Source organism: Eutrema salsugineum, unplaced genomic scaffold (assembly GCF_000478725.1).
Source record: "Eutrema salsugineum unplaced genomic scaffold, Eutsalg1_0 scaffold_2, whole genome shotgun sequence".
NCBI lineage: Eukaryota > Viridiplantae > Streptophyta > Magnoliopsida > Brassicales > Brassicaceae > Eutrema > Eutrema salsugineum.
Genome location: NW_006256829.1, coordinates 10,190,788 through 10,214,960, shown reverse-complemented (window position 1 = coordinate 10,214,960; position 24,173 = coordinate 10,190,788). Strand labels below are relative to the sequence as shown.

The 24,173-nt window shown below is 34.5% G+C and overlaps 4 protein-coding genes and 1 pseudogene across 5 annotated transcripts; 4 read left to right on the top strand and 1 right to left on the bottom strand.

Annotated features, from left to right (window-relative positions):
* The first annotated feature begins 3,304 nt into the window (after positions 1-3,304).
* Positions 3,305-5,272, top strand: LOC18019650. Of its 2 annotated transcripts, none has more exons than XM_024156947.1 (3): positions 3,305-3,561; positions 4,672-4,860; positions 4,941-5,272. In XM_024156947.1, the coding sequence occupies exons 1-3, from the start codon at positions 3,556-3,558 to the stop codon at positions 4,983-4,985; spliced, it is 240 nt and encodes a 79-aa protein (XP_024012715.1). In that variant the 5' UTR covers positions 3,305-3,555; the 3' UTR covers positions 4,986-5,272. The 2 variants fall into 2 exon arrangements, with proteins under 2 accessions (XP_024012715.1, XP_024012716.1); XM_024156948.1 differs by having other exon boundaries at positions 4,944-5,264.
* A 728-nt stretch (positions 5,273-6,000) lies between these two features.
* Positions 6,001-6,884, top strand: LOC18019649 (putative small ubiquitin-related modifier 8). Its single transcript, XM_024156867.1, is given in 3 exon segments — positions 6,001-6,061; positions 6,551-6,717; positions 6,807-6,884. Coding segments are annotated over 3 exon segments (306 nt in total).
* Positions 6,885-7,750: 866 nt separating this feature from the next.
* LOC18019648 (WEB family protein At5g55860) lies at positions 7,751-10,675 on the top strand. Its single transcript, XM_006401341.2, has 3 exons — positions 7,751-8,060; positions 8,403-8,631; positions 8,710-10,675. The coding sequence occupies exons 2-3, from the start codon at positions 8,455-8,457 to the stop codon at positions 10,471-10,473; spliced, it is 1,941 nt and encodes a 646-aa protein (XP_006401404.1). The 5' UTR covers positions 7,751-8,060; positions 8,403-8,454; the 3' UTR covers positions 10,474-10,675.
* Positions 10,676-10,903: 228 nt separating this feature from the next.
* LOC18019647 lies at positions 10,904-12,065 on the bottom strand (annotated as a pseudogene).
* A 9,702-nt stretch (positions 12,066-21,767) lies between these two features.
* LOC18019646 lies at positions 21,768-24,044 on the top strand. The gene is made up of 5 exons (XM_006401339.2): positions 21,768-22,149; positions 22,675-22,760; positions 22,841-23,146; positions 23,292-23,375; positions 23,458-24,044. Exons 1-5 carry the CDS (start codon positions 21,820-21,822, stop codon positions 23,885-23,887), a joined length of 1,236 nt encoding a protein of 411 aa, XP_006401402.1. The 5' UTR covers positions 21,768-21,819; the 3' UTR covers positions 23,888-24,044.
* Positions 24,045-24,173: the final 129 nt, after the last annotated feature.

Sequence of the window (24,173 nt, the reverse complement as noted above, 5' to 3'; positions counted from 1 at the left end):
GTACTGGGCAAAGCTTGCGGCTCTATGGAGCGCGTCGTCTATTGTTTTTGGACAAAGAACCGATAGCTCTTGTGTGAAGGGGCGAGTCTGAACCATAGTCCTCGTTTGAAGCGCCAGAGAGTGTTACTCCCTCGTTCGAATCGGCTATCCTGGACTTAATTTCTTTCAACCCTGGCCAAGTAAGCTCGCAGGAGTTCTTGGTGGTTCTGTCTGCATGTCCAGAGGTCGACCTTTGTGGAAGTAGGAGTTGATTCAGCAGGAGATGGCGACAAAAGGCGGACTCTGCTCAGGCGTTGACGAAGCTTTCGCCGTAGAAACAGGGGAATGAGAATTCGGAGCTTTCGCTGGAGAAACAGAGGAATGAGATAAACTGCATTTTAATCATTTTGTTGCGGATCCTAGGCCTATTTTAATCTCTTTATAAAACATTGAATAATTCCATACATATTTTAAAATAAATGGCTCAATACCAAAAGGTCCAAAACAAAATTTGTAACTGGTCTATCAAAGCCTGTTGCCAAAGAAAAAGAAAAACAAATAAAAACAATGATAGAAGCTAACGAGAATTACAAAATACATGCTATTTCCTAACGACAATACATCCTTTAGGCTTTGGCAACAGTTTCAGAAATTTTATATATATATATACAAAGTGATGAAAATCTTATTCTTCCATATACATCCCAAAGAAATTATCAAGGCTTATAGTAAACACTGTCCAGAGATAACCCATAAAAATCATATGATCCTTTATTTATATGACGCGTATAAAGAGCTCGTGCAGATGAGCAAAAGCGATGATTTACCTGAAGATTAACGATCACGATCTTGCCCCCACCCCTGAGACACTTGAGAGGCAAGTTGCAAGCAAGGGTTTTCTGCAAACTGCAAACTGCAAAAATGAGTTAGGGTCATGAAACATGCAAAGCGCAAGATAATATAAACTAGGGAGTTTAGTTTTAAAAAGATTATAAACATGAGAGTTCTTATGAGTCATTAAATACCTGGTACCAAAACAGAGTACAAGATCAGCCATTTTGCAGTGTTTCTCTGCAGAAACACATAAGATACACAAAAGATTATAAATATTCCACCGGTTTTACTTTTTATTTATTTTGGGGGCTAAGCATCCTGCCATACAAAAGAAAGACGCATAAGATACACATAGAGATTCATCTTTGCCTATTTATAAATGTCTTAACCTACATTGTATAAAAATAAATAAAAAGTAAAACCGGTGGAATATGATTCAACCAAGGACAAAGATTTCGTATTAGAAGAGAAGAGCTAATTCACCTCCCAATCCAAGACCGTATCTTTGAGTTTAGCTCCACATTTATTTTTTTCATTAGAGCATTTTCTTGATGTCTCTTTCAATCCAATAGTTTCCACCTCGAAATCACGCAGGTACCTTCAAGAGTTCAGAAAGGCTGTTACCATCTCTGGTCCAATGACCATAAGGATTACATAATGACAGCTTAGATTAAAAAGGCTGTTATTGGGCCTAATTGGGCTTCCGTGTATAAACTTAGATCTTTGCATGTATCTACTTGATCAATAAGAAACTCCTTTACAACACTCAAGGTTTCTTGATAGAGGTGTCTGCGTTAACGCATATCTTGAGGGTCTGCTGCTCTGTAACGCGGTTCGTTCTTAATCTTTATGTCTGTTAGACTGTTACTATTTCGTTTCTTATTTACAGTTTGCATATGTAGTGTGTTTTCTGCTTTCCAGGTGGAATTGCAGTTAATCACCGTGAAGAGCTGGATGTCCAGAGCAAATGTTCTGTAGAGGAACCAGCTAAAACCTGCTCGAGCTTTGTGGCTGATTGACAGTATGCGTCTTAAGTCATTATTCTCCTCTCTGATTAGCAATTAAGTATGCAATCATAATTAATACTCTGTTTCGTGTTGTTTCATTGACATGAGAGCCAACCAATTCCAGAAGCTCAAGCACTTAAAAACTTGTGCTGTTATGCAGAAAAAGACAAGCAAGACAGTGAAGCTGCGCCTTTCCCTGACAAAATACAACTCAAAAACCACACCAAATAAAAGATCAAAAGACTTGGTTGAATTTCTTTAAGCTCCAGGTGGGTTTATAACTGCTGTCTTTACTCCACTTGCGTTAAAGATCTTTATTTATTTGTTCTTTCTTACAAACTTTTTTTTTGTTTTCCCTTTACAGAGAAAGAGCAGGAAGAGGAACACAAACTCTGAGTAATAGCTGGAGGTGTGTTGGCAATTCATGTGCTGACTTCAATTGCGCAAATCAATCAGCCTGGACTCATTCAGATAAATGATTCAGGGAAAATGGTAAAGACATGGTGCAGAGCCATGGAAGAAGCAAAAGGTTTCTTCTTCTCTGTGTATTTTTGAGGAATCTTTTTGATGAAATTGTCGGAATGGGGACACAGAGAAACTGGTTTATTGTGTTGGGATGGTGTCTGATGGATCTTGATGCAGACAGAATCTAGCAGATCGTCAGATTACATCACTGGATTTGTTCCTTTTTGCAGTACCCACTCGTGAGCCTGTAACACATTATTAATTATGCATTAATCAATGTGTAGATTGTCTGTTATTCTTGTAACAATTTTATTTACATTCATATTAATTTGCGATTTAATATCATTATTGTACAAAAATTGGTTGCACCTATCAGGAATAAACAACAACATAAATTAAAAAGGCATGTCCCCACTATCATACTTCAACAAATCTCTATTGTTTATTGTAATAACTTGTATAACTAGAGATGTACAAAAAAAAGTAAAACATTAATACAGCTAGTGGATTAAGATACACTGATGACGGATGGTATTTTAGACAATAATTTTTACATATTACAATCGTTGTTAACCAAAAACATAAAATAGATTAAGATAAAAGTAATCGTATTTCATCAAAGAGTAGGCCACTTGATAAGTCTAAATTATTAATGAACAACTAGTGTCATTATATATTGACATAATCGTTTCAGACATCTCTTGTTAAACTGATGTTTAAAGGGAAAATGGTTTATAGCCAATTGGTTTTGTTTATTTGGCAAAAATGGTTATAATTATTGAAAATCTTTTCCATCTGAAAATAATCAAATATGAAAGAGAATTCTTATGTATAAATAAAAAATATATATAAAAAAAAGTTAATGCAACATGACAAAACAGAGCCAGCAAGTCACTTGCCCTGCATCCGTCTGAACCAACATATATGCTCATCTTTCCGTTAAAGAAACCAAAAGACGTCACGTAAGTGGGACTAACTCCGTTTATATAAACCGTTACAGACACCGCACCGAGAAGGGCAGATAAAGAAGAGAAAGAGAGAAGCAAAAAAGAATTTTTCAGAAAAGAAAAAAAAAACAAAAAAGAAAGACAGAAAAAGAGAAAAGTCTCTCTCTTTCTCTTCTTTTTTTTTTCGCCCAGATTCTCTTTCTTCTGCGATCAAATATTTTCTCTCTCACTTTCCTTGGTTTTCTCGGCGGCTTTCATCTCCATTTTCCCGAATCGTTTTTCCATTTTTCTTGGGATAAATCTTCCTCCTTTCTGCAGACGCTATGTCGGTACGTTTAAAATCTCTTCTTTTTGTTAAGAGTTCTCTGTTTCGATGTATGCTTTAGAATATCTTCGAATTCGATTTGATAAGTTTGGGAGAATTTAGTTTCGTTTGGTAAAGTTAGATGCTTTGTTTCATTTTCATCGGAGGGTTTATGTTTTTCTTACTTTTTGTTTTCCTTCGAACAATTTTGTCTCAATCTTAGATATTTGATATAAGGATGAAGATAATCAGATGTGTATTGTGTGATTCTGATGAGCTAATGTTTGGTTGCTGATAATCCTTTCTCTGGATCTCGATTTTTATTTTTGTATCTTACTTTTTTTGGATTTCGATCTTGTCTTTTTATTTAATCTCATTTGCACGATATAAGCTTCATATTTTGATTGTTTTTACCTAGGATGAGTTTTGAGGGTTTGATTTCTCTTTTAGCTTAGATTTTGATTGAAAGTTCTGATGTTGGATTTGAGATGAAAATGAATCAGGGCTGATACGGAGAAGTTATCTCCCAGATTGTTCTTGATTCATTGATAGTGAAGAATCATGAACATTGTGTAGCATTTGTTTAGGGACAGGCAAAAGGATCTTCCTTTTGCCTTGTGAATTGTTTGCTTATTGAGAGACAAAATTAATTTCAAACTTCGTTTATTTCTTACCTAATTTATGGATAATAAAAGTGGATAGGAACTTTTGAATTTCTCTACTGGTTAGTTTTGGTACTCTTTTTGACTTATGGTGTATAATGTTTGCTAAAAAATGGAAAGTTGATTACTTTGGGCTATTCTACAAAACCTTTTTTTCCTGATACATGATGTTTACAAAAGGTTTCAATATTTAACTCCTGGTTTCCTATTTGATCGATGATGTCTTTTCTAATTATATTTGCCTCTTCTCTTTTGTGTTTGCTCCCACCTAAGACTTGCTTAACAATGATATTAACCAAAAAAAGTCTAAGTAAGCCTTTGTCCACTCGTTCTTCTTTTTAGAGTTCATTAACATGAGAACAGACTATCAGTTTCATCTAACTGGCACAAAAGAGTTACACATTGGATTCAATGAGATCTTAACTTGTTTCTTGATGTTTTGGTTTCACCAATTTGTGTTTTGACATGAACAGGACAAAGGTCGTCCCTTGCCAAAGTTTGGGGAATGGGATGTGAATGATCCAGCATCAGCAGAAGGTTTCACAGTGATATTCAACAAAGCTAGGGATGAGAAGAAGACCGGTGGCAAACCCGGATCACCCGGTAAATCCTCTGAGGGTCATGTTAAGTCTGGAGGAGGAGATCCTAGTAAACCTCAGCCTGTAAGTTTTCTTCGTCTCTGTACCTTTTATCTTCAATCTTTTGATTCCATCGTCACACAAATCGAGCTTCTTTGTTTCAGAAGAAGTGGCTCTGCTGCATGCAATCTCCGGCTGTGGACTCTTGACAAACACAAATATGGATTTGCTTGCTGTTCCCAAAGAAAAAAAAAGTCGCATTGCTTTACGCATCTGAAGCAATGTTCTTTTATGTTTTATTGTCTTTCTTGAAATTTACCCCCACACAAAAAAAAGTTCTGAAGATGATGATTTGGAGCTGTCCTTTAGTATCACGATTATGATTCCTTCTTCTTTGAAGTTGTTTTTTCTTCTAAAAATGCTGTAAAATCGTGTTGCCACTTTATTGGAAAACCAGAAAGAAAAAAAAAAGAAAAGAAAAAAAAAAACAGTTACTGTGTCTATATGTAATGATTTTCATGGGTCTTTTTTGGGTTTAATTTTATGGTGTTTTCTTTTTAGTTCTTGGTTTTACAATATATTATGTTTTCCCTTTTTTTTTAACTTTCTACAATATATTATGTTGTGTCGTTACTTTTGTTATGCCTTTTATTACATCAAACAAGTTAGTCTATTCTGTTTTTCGTCTTCATTTTCCACGATAATAAATCAAAATCCTATTGTTCAAGTTGCTAGTTCACAATCTCACCTACACAAAGATACAAACATGAATCCTAAACACTTGGAAGTTGGGTATATTGATGAGCTAATTTGTTAGGCCCATTCTGGATCCTCTGAATCTGACCACAAAATATGAGTGTTATGATTTTTTCTCGTTCAATGGAACTATATGTTTGATTTCTGTTTCCTTTGCTCAAACTGATACAAGTCATAAATGAGCACAAAATTTTGTGACGATCAAAACCATCAATTATGTTACTCAATTGAGGAAACGAACAAAAAAAAATTCAAAGGGGAACAGAAAACTAAAAGGTTTAAAATTTATTAATGTCACTCAATTCAATGATATGATACAGATGTATCTCTATCTTTACGTATTCCTGTGCGGATGTATATAATGCATGGAACGTAACTGATCAAATCATATGAAAAGTTTATAAAAACAGAACAAAGAAACTAATCAGTTAAAGAACAATTCAACCGTCACAGGAGAAAGTGAAGAAGATGTCGGCCTCGGACGAGAAGAAACCGTCGGTTCCTTCATCTCATGTCACCGTCAGTATCAGTACTCAGAAGGTATAAATCGTAACATGGTTGATTGGAAATTAACCATTATATATATACAGAAACAAATAGTATTATTGAAAGTTATCAAAAAACCAATTCTTTATCATGCTATTTATGAAAACACTAATTTTGTTAAATTCATTTTTTTTTACAAATATTTTCAATAAAACATTTGAGTTTAGACTTAGCGTTATGATTCTAGTCCAAGAAATACATATTTCCGTAAGTTATAATTTGCACAATATATACTTTTCCAAAACAAAAAGAAATGTTCACTTCCGTAAAAGTCATATTATTCAACCGACCTAAAAAGATGAATAATTGCACATTACATATTTCCGTATAAACTACATAGGCGCCTCCCTTTGTTCCTTAAAATTTGATGTCTTTAATTAGAGTTTCCCACAACTTAAAAAACAATTCATTTTCATCATTTATTATAACTGTATGAATAATTACTATAAATCTATTTATATAAAAGCTCGAGAATCTATCTTTTGACAGAAAGAGATGAGTGTGTACTTCCGGATTAAGAAGGACGTTGAGCTCTGTAAAATGATGAAAGCTTATTGCGACAAATTTGGAATAGAAATGTCTACTCTCAGATTTCACTTTGACGGAGACCGGATCAAACCCAATCAAACTCCTAGTGAGGTATTTATATTTCACATTTTTTTCAAGATAAATATATATACTCCAATAATAAATATATGAATCACACTGAGATAAAGAAATTGTTGCAGCTTGGGCTTGAAGACGGAGATGAAATCGACGCATTTTTTGATCAAGATGGAGGGCGCAGTTTCTGTTATCGGTATTAACACTACTGTCTTCACGACATTAGAAATCATTCTTACGGCTCAATAAAAAGTTTCTGTTATTTTCACATGTTGTGCAACACAAATATTAGTTATTGATCAACGATATCAAGACGAGTAATTTATAGATGAATGTGTTTTTTTTTTTTTTTTCGATAGAGAGTTTTACTCTTTATCATGTTATCGAAAATGTGATAAATTTGATCGAGATGGGCATTAATCTATATCATCATATATGATCGAGTCACGAAAGATATAAGAGTCAAAGAGACGTAGATATAAGATATTTTTATTTTTCTATTTCGTATTAAATGTGATGTATACACAACTACACAAGTACAAAGAACAAATCATTGTCAAAATGATCATCCTTGGAGGCCTTGGCCCATTCTGACTAGTCAAGCTATATATTTATAATTAGATCTATTTTTTAGCCATACATGTCGTCTAGTTCACGTGCCAAATAGAGTTTTATTTGCCCATCAAGCTCCACGCAATTTGGTCTCAATTTACTAATTTTCTCCTAGTTGTTAGTAAACATTTAGGAGTTGTAATAGTAAATCCTGTTCACTATTATATCTAACTGTTTTTATTATTGCATATTTGCATGTATGTATTCCACGACCACTTACCATTCACTCTTTAGGCAGCATAAGTTATAAAGGAATCTTTAGCGGAATAATGCTAACACAAAAACATAATGCTAACACAAAAGAAATTTCAAATGAAGTAAATTAGAGATTTACTCGCCGTCCAAATAAACAATTAGGTTTACCGGTGACCGGTGACCAACCAAAAGCTGCCATTTGTCAACCAAATACACTTCCCCTTCTTGTCCCTCTCTCCTCTCTGTCTCTCTCTGTGTCTCCCTCTCTCTCTCTCTTTCTCTCTCCTCGCCACTGACTTTGCTCTGATTACAGAACTATTTCAAACTTCATCGCTTCCAAAGCTCAAATCTTTTTTTTTTCCCTTTCATAGGCGTTGAGACTGGAAAAATCTTTTTCAGATTAACGTGTTTTATTTTGGTCTCGATTGTCTTTTCTCTCCCAGAGAAAACAAAAAAAAAAATCGCTACTTTAGATTCTTTCCTTAAGTTTCTTGGCGCGGCTTCGATTTCCCGTTTCTCGGTTTTTATCTTCCGTTTCAGAAAACCGATAATTTTCATACCGGAAAGATCAGGTACGAATCTATAATTTGGTCATCATCGCTTGTTTTGGGAGATTTCTCCGTCGGTTTTAAAGGTTGAAGAGAAACACCCTATTCTCGATTACTCTCTTTTGATTATTGACTTTATAGGATCTGTTTCTGATTCTTGGTGATTGGGTTTGAGCAGATCAGTTAAAAGGGAAAACCTTTAATCTTCGACTTATATTAATCTTTCCCTTAATAACCTGTTCTTAGGGCTTTGGTTTATTCCGTGTGTGTACTGTTGATGATATTGCTTAATTTGCTAAATTTCCCATTAATGGAATCGTTACTGAATGAAAAGAGAAATGCGTGTGTCTCTCTCTTCTTTGTTAGGTGGTGAATCCTGATTTAGTCTTTGTGGCTCTATAAAGAAAGAAGATGCAAAATGGTTGCTAAGAAGGGACGTAAGGATTCTTCAGGTTCTTCTCCGACTGTGGAGGTTGGAGAGATAGACACAAGCGCTCCATTTCAATCAGTTAAAGATGCAGTTAATCTTTTCGGTGAAGCTGCCTTCTCAGCTGAAAAACCGCTCATTAGAAAAGCCAGTCCTCAATCCGCTGAGGTAAAACTTCTTCGACTTGATTTGATTCACAATCAATTTTGAACGAGTAAAGAAATTGAATTGTGTTGTGGTTTGCAGAAAGTTTTGGTGAAGCAAACAGAGCTTCACTTGGCGCAGAAAGAGTTGAACAAGTTAAAAGAACAGCTAAAGAATGCTGAAACAATCAGAGAGCAAGCGTTGAGTGAGCTCGAATGGGCGAAAAGAACTGTTGATGAGCTTACTCGGAAGCTCGAAGCGGTTAATGAATCCAGAGATTCTGCGATTAAAGTGACTGAAGCTGCTCAGAGTCGGATCAAAGAAGTGAAACCAGGAAATGTTTCTGTGTCTAGTAGTGATGCTCAGGATATGGAGCAGTATGGGACGGTGTGTAAGGAACTTGATACCGCTAAGCAAGAGCTGAGAAAAATCCGTCAGGTTTCGAATGAGATGTCGGAGACAAAGACTGTTGCTTTAACCAAAGTAGAGGAAGCTAAGGAAGTGACGAAAGTAAACTCTGAGAAGATTGAGTTGCTTAGGAAGGAAATAGCAGCTGTTAATGAGTCAGTTGAACAGACGAAGCTTGCGTGTTCTCAAGCCCGGAAAGAACAGTCTGAGATATTTGCAGAGAAGGAGATTCAGCAGCAATCGTATAGAGCTGGCATGGAAGAATCTGCCAAGAAATTACTCGCTTTGAAGAAGGAGTTTGACCCCGAATTCGCTAAAAAGCTTGAAGTGCAGTTGACTGAGACGTATAACGAGATCGACGAATTGCAGAAGCAAATGGAGACTGCAAAAGCATCGGATATGGATTCTGTAAATGGTGTGAGTTTGGAGTTGAATGAAGCAAAGGGTTTACTCGAGAAGCTTGTGGAAGAAGAGAGGTCTTTGCAAGAGTTAGTGGAATCTCTTAAAGCAGAACTGAAGAATGTGAAGACGGAGCACGGTGAAGTTGAAGCGAAGGAGGCTGAGATCGAATCTCTGGCTGGAGATCTTCATATGAAGCTTAGCAAAGGTAAGAGTGAGCTAGAAGAATGCGTTGCAGAGGAATCTAAAGCAAAGGCTGCTTTGGAAGATATGATGTTAACCTTAAATCAGATATCTTCCGAGACAGAAGATGCACGACGAGAAGCTGAGGAAATGCGAAACAAAGCCGAAGAGTTGAGGAAGGAAGCGGAAACAGCGCATCTCGCTCTTGAAGACACAGAGCTAAACCTGAGAGTCGCTCTAGATGAGGTCGAAGAAGCAAAAGCTGCTGAGACAAAGGCGCTTGAACAGATAAAGTCAGTGTCTGAAAAAACCAACGCTGCGCGTAAGTCGACTTCATCTGAGTCTGGAGCTCAGAGCATCACACTGTCTCAGGAGGAGTTTAAGTCGCTGAGCAAGAGAGCTGAGGTATTCGATAAGCTAGCGGATATGAAAGTGGCTGCTGCATTGGCTCAGGTTGAAGCAGTGAGAGCTAGCGAAAACGAGACACTGAAGAAGTTGGAGACAACACAAGAGGAGATCGAGAAGCTAAAGAGTGCAACACAGGAGGCACTGAAGAAAGCAGCTATGGCTGATGCTGCTAAGAAAGCGGTGGAAGGAGAACTCAGGAGGTGGCGCGAAAGAGATCAGAAGAAAGCAGAGGAAGTGGCGTCGAGGATTCTTGCAGAAGCCGAGGCGAAGATGTCCGCTGAATCATCACCGCAACATCACTACAAAGCTACGAAACAGAAACCAATCCATAATAAGCTGGAGAAGACGAAAACTTCTGTGGTATCTAAGAAAGTGCTTCTGCCGAATCTGAGTGGGATCTTTAATAGAAAGAAAAACCAAGTGGAGTGGGGTTCTCCTTCTTATCTTCCTGGAGAGAAACCTTTTTGATGATTTCTGTTTTTCAAGATTTGAACTTTTGTTGTTGTGAACAATCAGAAAGTTGTGTGCTTCTTTTCTGCTAAAGAAGGTTTTGTGATTTGAGATCAGAAGCAGTTGCAGCTTTAAAGGGTCTAATAGTGTGAGAAACTGGTTTGTTGCTGTAAAATTGGATCAAAGAGATTTAGGATATTGCTTTGTGTTGGCTCTTTGTCGTGATTTGTGTAAATGGGTTTTTTGTTTCTGACATATATAACAAGCTTCAACATTGAGACAAAAAGGTTGAAAGCGAGTTGATTACACTGACGCATGAGCTAACATTTATCAGAAGCTGAGAAGATCAATTCAAAGAGATAGTGAAAAGAGTCATCAACAAAACGATTATTAAAGTAAAGGGACATTAATGGTTCATCAAATCTTAGAAACTGGAAACAAGGAAGGATATATCTCTGGTACACTACTGGAGACGGCATGCATGACTCAGACAACTAGTTTTTGAGGTGGAATATGGTAAGGAGTACTGTTTGTATAAAGTACACTTGACAATGTCGGATGTGGCCAGATGGATACCTGCGTCTTCGTCCACATCACAGAGTTCGACAGAGTTAGGGTCCAAGTATGGCAAGTGTGGAAAGGAGCTAGCAGGGACACAGAAAGGTTCAGACTTTGAGAGGAACATGACGAGATCTCCAATGTCTTGAGTGTAAACAGCGTTTCCCTCATCGTCCAGCTTGAACACCATCAAAGCTTTGGTTTCCAATCTCACCGTACCACTGGCGGTCTTCTTGTACAACTTAACCAAGAAAATTTCACCGGTTGTTGTTGACTCCACCAAGTGTACGCTCGTCAAGCACGAATCCATAAGCTCTCGTTTGGACTTGGTCAGCTTGGGAAGGTTTCGGAATCGCAACTTGTGAATCTTTGGTTTGTGGGTTTTCTTGGCGCGGAGATCCCATGATGCGATGAGGTGGCCTCCAGATCCGGGGATGCGAAACATGTCGTCTTTCTTGGAAAACATGACTCTAGAGGAGAAGAAGCAGGGGTTTTCGATCCTGACGTTGGTCCACTCGCTCTGATCAGCGGCAGAGGGTCTGCAAAAGCTGAGCTGAGGTCCCAAGAACTTGACAGCCACGACACAGTCTTCATCCTCTGGAGACGATGTAGACATGGCCACGTTGGTGACGATGTTGGTTTGGCAGAGAGGCAGAGCCACAAGAGGAGGCAGCGAGATGCGTTTAGGCTTTGTGTTCGATGCATATGGGTTTAGATCGTCTTGGAGACGCAGAATTCCGTCGTCCTTGTTCAGAGTAGCTACCCAGCCATGAGATGCCCCAATCGTTATCACTCGATAATCATATAGATTAGGAAACACCAACTCATTAGGCACCTTCTTACCCGAATTAATGTTACAACTTTCAGTAAAGGTAGTAATGATGAGTTTTGTGTGAGTGGGTGTAAAAGCATAACCACCAAGGATGGAACAAGGAGGGGTTTGAAGCAAGTAAGATGAAAAGCCATTAGAGAGAAGAAGACGAAGAGAGGACCTTCTCACGGATACAGGGCTGAGCTTCGATAATCGGCTGAGAAGCAGAGACATGTTTGGAGAATTTTCTTTAGGAGAAAAAAAAAAAAAGACAAGAAGCTCTACACTTCAATTGATGCCTGAAGAAAAATGTTCTACAAAAGCGACAAAGCCTTAACTTGTCCACCAATAGTGTCTTGCTCACCAAATATTACGAGATTTTTTTTTCTGGAGTATCATAGAGAAAAATAATTACTCACATTAATTAGATATCTGACACCAATTAGAGGTATTTAATACTATATATTAAATGTTACAAAATTCAATTTAACATCAGTTGTAAAATTTTGATATTTTTATCGACTCTTATCGTATGACATCAATTAAATAAGAATAAGCAAATCTATTATATAAAAGTTGAGTTGTGTTTCACAATCTTGACACATCAGCATCTACTATTTTGACACATAACCTTTAAAATTAATTTTTACAATTATATTTGATAAAAAAATTAATGCAAAAAGCTATGCAATTTTATTGATATTGGCATCCTGCCTCTTCGGCTCCTTCGTATTTATTAGGTCATATTTGTATTTAACTTCTCATCTTAACGAAACTTCATCTTCTATATTTCATCTGTCTGTTGTAGTCGAATCTTTTAAGCTTCTTTTTATTCACTCTCAGTTTCATCTTTCATTTTGTTTTTATCTTTTTTCTACTATATGAAGGCTGCTGATTCCAAATTGTAGACAATAATCCATTTGATAGTTTAACTAATTTACTATTTTCTTTTGATTATCTCGGTATATTGTTAGGTTAGCCAATGCATAGACAATAACCCATTTGTTAGGTTTACATTCTCTATTTTACAAATGCATAAACAATTATTTGTTTTTTGCTGTTCACTTCATATAAAAATGCAGACTCATGATCTCAAAGCTGCGTTTATAACCCCAATTCAATAACACCACTATCTTTTTACCCGTAAGAGAATTGAATATCGACTCTCAAATATACCTAAATTCCTGACCAACTTTGGATATCGAGGCTCTCACAAAAAGTGAATTGTTCTCTTCTGTATTTTTCTTTTCCTCAAATATATGCTATTTGTTTCCCATATATTAGGCTACAAGCAGCCATGAATTGAAGTACTAGATTGCATATGTTTATGCTACGTTTTATACCCTTTGGAATTGAGTTTACTTTGTTACATGAGATAAACCAACAAACCATGTCCCTTCTTCTACTTCACTTTCATTTGAAGTAAATATTATGTATGTTAATATGTTTTGGATATCTGGTGAAGATTAAGTACTAACTATGTGTTAAAATAGCTCTCTGGTTTTTTTCTCTCTTTTCTATTTTATTAATGTTAATTTCTATTAGTATATGGCAGCTGCTCACTTTTTTTTTGTTTTTTTAGTTAAATGTAAAATTTATTCAAAATAAAAAAGCTATCTTTACATCTGAGTGCAACTCTAAATTAAGTTTTTTTTTAATAAACAAAATATTTTTCTTTGTTATTCATTTGCTCCACATTTTTTATAATGTCTTCTATATTTTTTTAAGGGGGGGAAAAAGTAAACTATTGTTGCTATAAATTTTGTTATCTTCTAATCTGAAATAAAAATCCCAAAGATTAGATTAAATGTGAATGAGACTGGATGGATTTGATGAGGTAGAAACTAATGAGACAAAGATTCAGCTAAATTTGGCTATGTGTATTGGTATGTTCCAGGTCAGATATGAAAAACTCAGGCTATTATAGGTATGTGTGTATTAGCAATCATGTGGTGGACGAATGAAGGAAATTATGCTATGGTAGGGTGCATGTGTATCTCCAATCAACCACCTCCTTGCCATGATGAATTGCAAACCTAAAATAGCTCTCAATTGTATGAAACATCTGAACTTCATTAGCATTGGGTTTAAGACAGATGTAAAGAAAATTCTCTCGACAAGAGAAACACAAAAAAGAGGAAAAAGCACCAGTAAGATATTTAACACTCATTCATCATCATCTGAGATATATTATCTATGAATGATGATAAATCAGAAAAAAAATTTTATGAGCTATGAAGATATTCAAACCGTTATAGGCGTTAAACATTAAATTTTCTATTATGCAATGGGACTCTTTGATGCTGAAAAAGAATGTTATGAATCAATTGGCACATTTAAACATGGTGGTAACATATGGTGAATGGCTTTGAGGTTTGGGGGAGACGAATGCACAACCTGCCAAAAAAAAGGCAAAGAGATTAGGAGGGATGAAAGTCAAACAATTTTACTTATGAAAGAGTCATCACAATATCCCTATTATAAGATCATTGTCATATTTTATGTTTATTTGTTTAATAAAAAATTGGAAAATAAAAATTAATTATGCAGTATTAAAACAAATTCATCGAATACTCAATCTTCTATGTTGTATTTGTTAGGATATTTTTCCTACAAATCAAATAGTAACTCCTACAGACATAATAACAAATATATATCATTTTATACTAAATACAAGTTAGAAAATATATTTAATATACAAACATGTGTGTACACGCAGGTTTTATCCTAGTTATATATATGATTTTAGGTCAATTTTCTCCATCCTACTGCGACATCAGCATCTAAATGAAAGACACATGTCCTTTCATCTAATTAATAAATCATAAATTTTAAATAAAAAAATAAAAACTAATTAATATCACTACTTCTAACTTAACTATTCTATTTAATGTTTATTTTATATGTATTTATGTATATAACTATTAAATTACATTAATATTAAGGCTTTTCACATTCCTAACAAAAATAAATAAACAACATTTCTAACTTTTTGGTATTCGTCTAGAATTTTTTAATATTTTCTATACTAATTTGATATTTTTCTTTCGGCTTATCCTCATCATAAACACTTTTTTCGAAGCTTATTGTATGAAAAAATGTAAAAATATAGTGTTATCTTCATTCAAAGATTTGGCGATTTTTATGGGTCAAATATAATATTATTATAATTGCATTTTATCGTGAAACATAAATTATGAGGTGGTTCTTGCAGAATCAAAGCAATTGTACATGTCATAAATTTGAGAACATTAAAAATCAGAGGTAACTATATGTTTTCAAGCAATTCAAACAGAAAAATATGACTTTTATCTACGTCTTTTTACTCATATCATATTTATGATTTCTAGAATAGTAGAATAGTTTTCCTAATTACCATACTTTCAATCCTTAAAAAAAAGATATTTATTTTACAAAGAATTTATTTTTCAAAAACCTAATACTAAATAATCAAAAAAATTACCATATTCTTATAATTAACTATATATATATATATATATCAACACAAATATATTTTTAAAAATATTATGTGAAACAAAACCCGCGCGTATGCGCGGATACAAATCTAGTATGTTATGATTTCTTTTCACATCAATTAAAAACAAAATACAACCCCCTAAATATTAATCGAGAATAAATTTTCTGAAAAAATGATTAGATGTCAGGCACCTCCACAATCAATCTCACCCAACAAATAAAATAAAAATGTGCCAGCTTAAAAAATGATAACATGGCAATCCAAAATAGGTTCATAAATCATAATCAATCCAATTATAAAAAAAAAATATTCATTCGGATTTTAATATTGTAAGATGTTTAATCGATACATAAATTCAATTTTACCATATAATATGTTATTTCATTTACAGTTAGCACCTAGATTTTTGGCAACTAACAATTCATTTATAATTAATTAATTTCTCGGAAGAGTTCTTATTGTAAAAAATTCTTATTTTCAAAATTTTAGATTTTATCTTCATTTTATCTATTTGAAAGTTCGAAAATACTAATTTTTATAAACACATATTTTTTTACACTATGTAAAGAAGTTCTTCATACAGTGACCATTTAAACTCAAGATGAGGACAAAAACGCTCTATAATCCCCCACCAAATTGCGACTCCATGAACATCTGCTAACTTCTGTGCCTTGAGCCTGAAACAATTAAAGTCTTTAGCCTGAAACAAGAACAGATAGAAAGTTTATGACCTGAATGAAAAAAGAGAAAAAATAAGGAACCAAAAGAAGAAGCTAAAACATAATAGTCTAGACAAAATAAAATCTTTTGTAATTGACCTCTTTAGTATTTTACTTTCGCTTTATACTCCTGTATTAAACCTTGTGTAAATGAGTAGAGTTCTTTTTTTTGAACCTGAAAATGAGTATAGTTGATTGTATGAAATAAATCAGTAAGATAACCGTAAAATAACGTTTTCCTTGTTAAAATTATAGTTGTATTACAATAAAATTGGGTTTGGTTCTCATTACTGAACCAAAGCAAATCTTCACTTAGTTGTTCATATATGGCTTTGTTTTGCGTTGTGCTAGGTCTTGCATAGACGTGTGGAATAGTGGAAACACTTTGCAGATAGTATTACTACATTATCTAGGAGTTCATGATATAATAATGAACCTAGAATAATGACTATATACAAGTAAGGGCAAATAATCCTTTTTTTGGACGAATAAATACATTTAAAAAAAACATAGTTAAACAACAGAAGAAGTGACTTACGTGCTTAACAAAAAACAAAAAGAAGTGACAATGTCCCACAATTTGTTTGTTGCTTTGAAGAAAAGGCGGACAAAGTTCCTGATGAACGTGTCTGTACAAGCCACATAATTTGCTAAAAACTTCAACCTTTTTTTGGGAAAATTTTAGAGAGAAAATAGTTGTCGTTCTTTCTTAGTTTAGTTTAAGTTTCGTAACAAATTATGCATGGTTCGATACTATAAAACCTAAACAGACCAAAGTATCAAACTATGCACAAATTTTGTAACACATATTTTTTTATCCATTTGGGTCATCATATTATTCAAAAGAAAAACATAATTTGGGTCATCATATTATTCAAAAGCAACTAACTAGGTGAAAGAAAGAAAAACATTGAAACATCGTCACAACAACTAGAATTCTCATTTTTAAACCTGCTTCTTCTTCGCTTCCTTTTTAGTCTTTCTCTCTTCCTTTGCCATTCTCTTCTCAGCCTTCTTATCTCTTCTTTCTTTCTCCCTTACAGCTTCAACCGCCTTTTCTTCTTCGACATTTTACTTCTTCAAGTTGGCTTGTTCAACTCTTTTTGCCTCTGCCTTCATCTTCTTAATCTTGTTCTTCTTAGACTTGGAGAACAAGCGAACAGAATACCCCCAGGATTGTGCCTACAGATTTTGAAAAAAAACTTAAATATTTGTTTTTGGGAAAATCTTTAGAGAGAAATGGTGTTGTTCTTATTTCGATACTTAGATCTGTTATTTATAGACTTAGCAGTAATCATTATTACATGGTGAGGTGAGAGACTTTAATATCGTAAAAGTAAAGGAAAATTGAAGAATATGTAATGTAAAATAAATAAAAAATGAGAAAATAAAAAATTAAAGGAGGAGAGGCGCGACCCAAATCACCAAATTCACTCCTCTATATAAGACTACCTCCATCGGTAGGATGTAAAGGGCTCTTATATTTTTAAGTTAATAAAAAAAACAATTAAAAAGTAATATATTGGTTCTAAAAATTTTTGTATAAGAGCCTCATATAAGAGAGTATATATAAATTTGGCGTATTCTTATTGGTCGAATTTTTCTGAGATGTTCTCTCCCTTTCTTTTCTCTTTTCTCTCTCTTTTTAAATGATTTTTTTTTAGAAACTTTATCTCTTTCTCCATCTCAAAAAATTTATTATTAAATAAATTTTTAACAACTTATGGGAGAGCCTACCGCATGGATGTGGTCTAAGGGCCTCGTCATTTTATCATGAATTTTACATTTTATGTTGATTTGGATTTATTAGTAAGACACTATCGAGACAAAGATAGAAAAGCATAGGAGTTACTAGAATTCCAATATATAACTGAATGATTACTCTAGAATAATTTACTTAAATAATAGAGCATAGTCTAATAATAGTCCCGAAAAAAAAATATAGAGCGTAGTTTAAATTTGTTCATCGTATATAAATTACTATTAGTGTGTTATTTATATTGTGATGGGGATTCATTGTAACTGGAAGACAACTGTAGAGAAATTGATATCCATCTTACTCTCCATCTCTTGATTCTATCTCTCTTAACTCTCTCTCTCTCTCTATCATCAAATAATAGTGATGAAATCATGTTTGAATCTTTATGGAGATAGCTTCATTTTCTTCCTTGTGTAAGATTCCCGAGATGTTATGTAAGAAGATATCATAACTATATATGCTACTCAAGTCCTCGGTTTTCTTTTGTTAATTAGTTTCTTACCACTAATGTACCGTTCATTATTGCATGCATCTTTGAATTTTTCAAATATTTGGTTTATCTACCTATCACTTGTTTAATTTAATCTATATTTGAACTGTATATTTTGGATATCTGGAATTGAAAATAAATTGACAATCTTCAGTTGCATAAAGTTTGCATGCGTTAAGAAAGTTTAGGTTTTGTGAGTTTACTAATTACAGATTTTCAATTAATTGGAAAAAAAAAGTGTAACCAAAAACAAATAGTTTACGAGTTTTTGTTCCATTAATCCCGCAACTGTGAAAAAATATGTTAGACGGGCTCTTTTTCTGGTTCTAAGGCTAGTAGTTCTAGGGATCGACACACTTCTTTCAAATTGTTTCTAATTATTAAGTAAAGGTAACAAAGATAAAATACAAACTTGTTTTATAACAACGGTAACTAATTGGTTTTGTTTTAAAGTAACTCTATTCATCAGTCTAGATAATATTTTTTCTTGTTCACTAATAAATCAACTAATTAAACTCATGTTTTTATAATCAATTCGATCCTCCGATTGGATCGGAGGCAAACACCTACAAAAAATCGCTAAAAAAATGTTTAAATCCCAACCAAGATTGCATCGATCGAATATTAACTAGAAGAAGATCTTGGTTACACAAACCGTAGAAACACACTGCCTCTTAACTCTGGTTTACGTGGAAAAAAAAATCCAAATTTCTCTCTCTTATATTAGTTTTGGCCTCTGGATGACAATCTAGTTCCTTTTCTTATGCATTTGAATAAAGGTCTTACCAGCTGTTTCTATTTCAAATCTTTGTTTTCTATTTCAATAAAGCTCTATGAGCATAAATCTACTTGTTTTGAAACCGCTATGATCAAGACCTAGCCAATAAGCCAAATATCTGTTTTTCTTACCACTAATGTACCTTTCATTATTGCATCTTTGAGTTTTTCAAATATTTGGTTGAACTTGTTTAATTTAATCGTAGATTTAAACTGTATATTTCGAATATCTGGTTACACAAACAAATAGTAACGAGTTTTTGTTCCAAACCAAAAAATGTCAAGTCTAACCAAGATTGCATCAGATATTGACTAGAAGAAGATCTTGGTTATACAAACCGTAGAAACACTCTACCTCTTAACTCTCTTTTACCTGAAAATGACAAAAAAAAACTTCTAATTTACTCTCTTATATTAGTCGGCAAACCTTTCTTTCCCACGTCAATTGCATTCAAAATCCTTTGTCCTTTATTGCACCGTCATTATTGTCCTCTCCTAAATCCCATCAACTTGTAAGTTGTCAAGTAAAAGGAAAATTGGTTTTTTCATATCTGATGTATGTGTAGATGTTATTTTCATACCCGAATTATATCACCGTGCACAAATCTATATCAAGTAAAGAAAATTTTAAATTATCTACCTAAACTTTCGATTTTGTGCTAAATCATACATTTGAGTTAACAGTGTTATTATTCCGTTAACTCTTGCCTACGTGGACAACACGTGTGAAATGATTGTGTTTAAAAATCTTTAAACGGAATTTAGAAATTGCACAAACCACAGCGTTGTGGTTTCCCTAGTTATACAAAGTCGTTTTGAAAATAAAAAATTAATAAAAAGCATAGAAGAGATGTCGTTTCGCTCCCACTTCATCTTCAACCTCTCGACTTCGACACCCTAGAAACACGCTCACCCCTACTCGAACCAGGTCCGTCTCACTTCTTCTGATTATGATTGTGATTATGTTTGACGATTGATTGATCTTGAAATAAAAGTGTTTTTGGATGTTTGAAGGTTCGATCTGGTGCTTTTCTGTGGGAGTACGAAGGAGAAATTGGCTTCTGGCATCTTCGATCCCTTCGTCTCTCAACCGAATACAAGAAAAAAGGGAACTTTAAAATCAGGCTTCTCTTCTGAATATGAATACAAGTCAAGAGGTTTGATAGTTACCAGTAAATCACCAGCAGAAATAGCTGATGTAGTGAGCCGATTACAGAAAACGAGAAACAAAGAGTGCTTTAAGTACTCCTTGTTCAACCCATATGGCACTCTCATAATCTTTTCTTGCAAATTACAAGCAATAATCAACCACATATCGAACAACAGCATAGACTGAAACCATATGGAAAGAAAAACAAAACATCTTGCACTTGTAACTAGATAACCAAGAGTGAGAAAAAAAGGATTCACTTTTATGAATTACAATAGTTTTGTTTTGCAATTTCACAAGATACACGCTTTTATGAGCTAAGAAAAAAAAACCCACCAAGTTTCTTCCATTAATTTGAACAAAAGAGGCGAATCCAGAGGAAATAGAAAGAGTAAGAGACGTGGAGAACACCATAGATTACGATCATGCTTCCGGGTGAAAACAGCTTTCCATAGCTTCTTCTCCTTCGTTTCGTTTACTGAATCATCAGACTCAGCCATTTTTCTTTTAACGATCTGATTCTGTCTCTCTCACACACACACACATCTACGTGTTCTATGGTGTGAAGAAGAAGTGGGAGCACGTCTCTTCTGTGCTTTTTATGAAATTTTTTTTTCAGAACCACATCGTTTAACTATGAAGACCACCACGATGTCATTTTGCGCAGTTTTTAAATTCAATTTGACAATTCTTAAACACAGTCTTTTCACACATGTTTTCCACGTAGGCAAAAGTTAACGGATTAATAATATTGTTAACTCGAATGTATGCTTTAGCACAATATCAAAAGTTTAGGTATGTAATTTAAATTTTTATTAACTTGATGTAGATTTATGCACGATCATATAATTTGGGTATGAAAATAACACACTTCGGATATGAAAAAGCCAATTTTCCCTAAGTAAAACTCTAATTAATTAAACAGTCACTACTCAATACAAATGTTTCAACTTTTAACATCAAAACAAAATATTTTGTTGATAATTAAAAAGTTAAAAACCAGTAACTATTCTACAACATATATGGTGGTGTCGTCACATGATGCCCTCTTGTCTTAGGTAAACGAGTTAATCTGAAATCAAATCTCTTTCGTTTGCCCACCTTTTTTTTTTTGCCATCCCAATATATATTCATTAATCATTAGTTCATTACCAAGGAATATTAATTCCATATGTAATATGTTTCCATTATTTTCTCTTCTTTTTTTTTTTTTTAACAATTATTTTCTCTTCTTTTCATTCAATTTTTTAGTTACAGAATAATACATTTTTGTGTTTATTATTCAGACGAAATCATTCTGCGATTACGTTTACATTTTGTCTTTCAGAAATAACAAAATAAAAACTCACGTTTTCCTTCACAATTTTTTTCAAACTTACGAACTCACTATACTTTCGAGTTTGATAAATTCTGATTTCGTAAACTTATGGTTCTACTATGTTAAAATTCAAGAAAATATAAAATCTAATATTCAATACGTCATATGAACGTGCCTAAATATGGTGCTAGATATATATTTAATACACTTTTTAATTGACTAACAAAAACCTTACTTTCTCTTCTTCTTCTTCTCCAAACATTCAGTTTCGATCTCCAAAAATTCGAACTTGCCCTCGATTTCCATGGGAAGCGGAAGATATTTAGACGACCCTTTAACCTTTACTAGAAACCCACCATCTTCTTCGTCTCCCATCACCGTATCCAATCATCTCGACAGTTTTCTCGGCGAATCGACCTCTCGCTCTGGAAGCTTCGAAAGTGAGAGCATTAGCGACGCCGATTTCGGACCTGAGAAACTCGCCGGTACCGTACAGTTTTACGAGAGACATGTCTTCCTGTGCTACAAAAAACCCTCGGTTTGGCCTGCCAGGATCGAGGCGTCGGAGTTCGATCGGTTACCGAGGCTTCTCTCTTCCGTCGTATCGGCGAGGAAGTGTAATATGAAGAAGGAGGTGATTTCACTTTTGTCCTTTATGAATGTTAATCCTAGAATATCTGTGAATTCAAGAGGATTTAGGTCTCTTTTGATGTCAATCCCAGGACTGTGATTTCAAGTGGACTTAGGTCTGATTATCATTTCTCTAATTTGATCCACTCGCTTGTGATTTTAACTTGGGGAGCCTAAAGTAAAATGATTACCAAATGGTTTGTTGCTAATGAACATCTTATTTACGATTTTGGTCTCTGGTGCGATTCTGAGCTGCAATATGAGTGAAGGCACTGAAATTTCTTTCTTTATTTTTGTTTAGTTATGAGTTTCTAAGATCTCAATGACTTGTGAAGTCGTTTCTTCTTGAGGACATTTGGGATTCTCTGTGTTACAACTTTGGAACTTGTCGATTTGTGTTTAGATGGGTTCCATAATACACAATGTCTTTGATGGTAATTTTGCAATGTGGCTTCTTATGATCTTGCATCATCTATGATGTATCTTTTGTATTTTCTTCTTGATGGTTTTTCGGTCCATCGAATTGCAGACTCTACTCACAATATGTGAGGGCCATGATGGAACAGAGACATCGAATGGTGATGTTCTGATATTTCCCGATATGATCAGATACAGGTAAAATAGTAGAATTTTGTGTTTGGTAATTCCTTAATCAGTGGTGACTCATTATCACATTTTCAAGCAAATAATTGCAGAAGGTTGACTCATTTTGATGTCGACACATTTGTTGAAGAGGTGCTTGTGAAGGATGTCGAGTGGTTGCCTGGAAATCCTGAGTCTCTAACTGGTTCATATGTCTTTGTATGTTGTCATGGATCCCGAGACCGGCGTTGTGGGGTTTGTGGACCGTCACTGGTTAGTAGATTCAGAGAAGAAATTGAATTGTGTGGTCTTCGAGGTGAAGTCTCGGTCAGCCCTTGTTCTCACATAGGTGGTCACAAATACACTGGAGATGTTATCATCTATGGATCAAACATCAACCAGAGAGTCACAGGACACTGGTAAGTTAAACAAATCCCATATTTTGATAAAGAAGAATGACTTGTGTAACCGTTAAGAGTTGATTTTACGATGAATTGGAGATTAAGTAAAGGGAATAAATTTTATCTGTCTGATGCGAGTTTTTAAGTGATTCTTGTCTTTTAGGTATGGGTTTGTGACTCTAGAAGATGTACCTCAACTGTTGGAGCAACATATTTACAAAGGCGAAATTGTAGACCGCCTTTGGAGGTATGTAAGATCAAAAAGTTCTTGATTTTGACTAGTCTCCAAATTTTGTCGGTATATAAAGACTTAATCGGTTTTTTTACAGAGGTGAAATGGGTCTGTTAGAAGAAGATCAGAAGAAAGCTCAAGAACAAAGGTTCCAAGAACTAAGTGGCGAAAAGATCAGCAACGGAGAAGTGATTCAAGAATCAGCTAATAACGGTTTCTGTTGCGAGTCCCGAGCTGGTCCAGAGCCAAATGGTGATTATTGCCAACAAAATGGGAACTCCTCTTGCTGTGTGGAGAATCACACAGAGAATATTAGCTCGGAAAGAGAAATCTCGGTAAAAAACGCATCTTTTCGGGTAATTAGCAGCGAGAAGGAGAACGGATCTTCTTGTAGACTCAAGGTTTGTGCTGCGATGTCAATGTGGTTGGAGAATTGGGAGAAAGAAGATACATATGCTGCTTTAGCTGTTGCTTGTGCTGCTGCATCTGTAGCTATTGCTTATAACTGCTATAAACAACTGAAATGAAACAATTTGATATATATCTTCTTTGTTTCGAATGGTGATTATTATCTTAGCCCTTTAGATTTTTCCTCTTCCGTCTGTATAGAGTTAGAAGAGGGGGTTATATGTAAGAACTATTTTGTTCATAATATATGTAAGCAACATTATTTATTTTTGTAAGAAATAGCGGTTTTAGTCGATTGTCTAAAAGGGTTTTGGTTTAATTCAGTTAAACCAGACTGAACATCTCTGGTTTTGAGCTAAGATACAATGAAAAGCAAAGAACTTTCTGATCTTTGGATTTGCCATT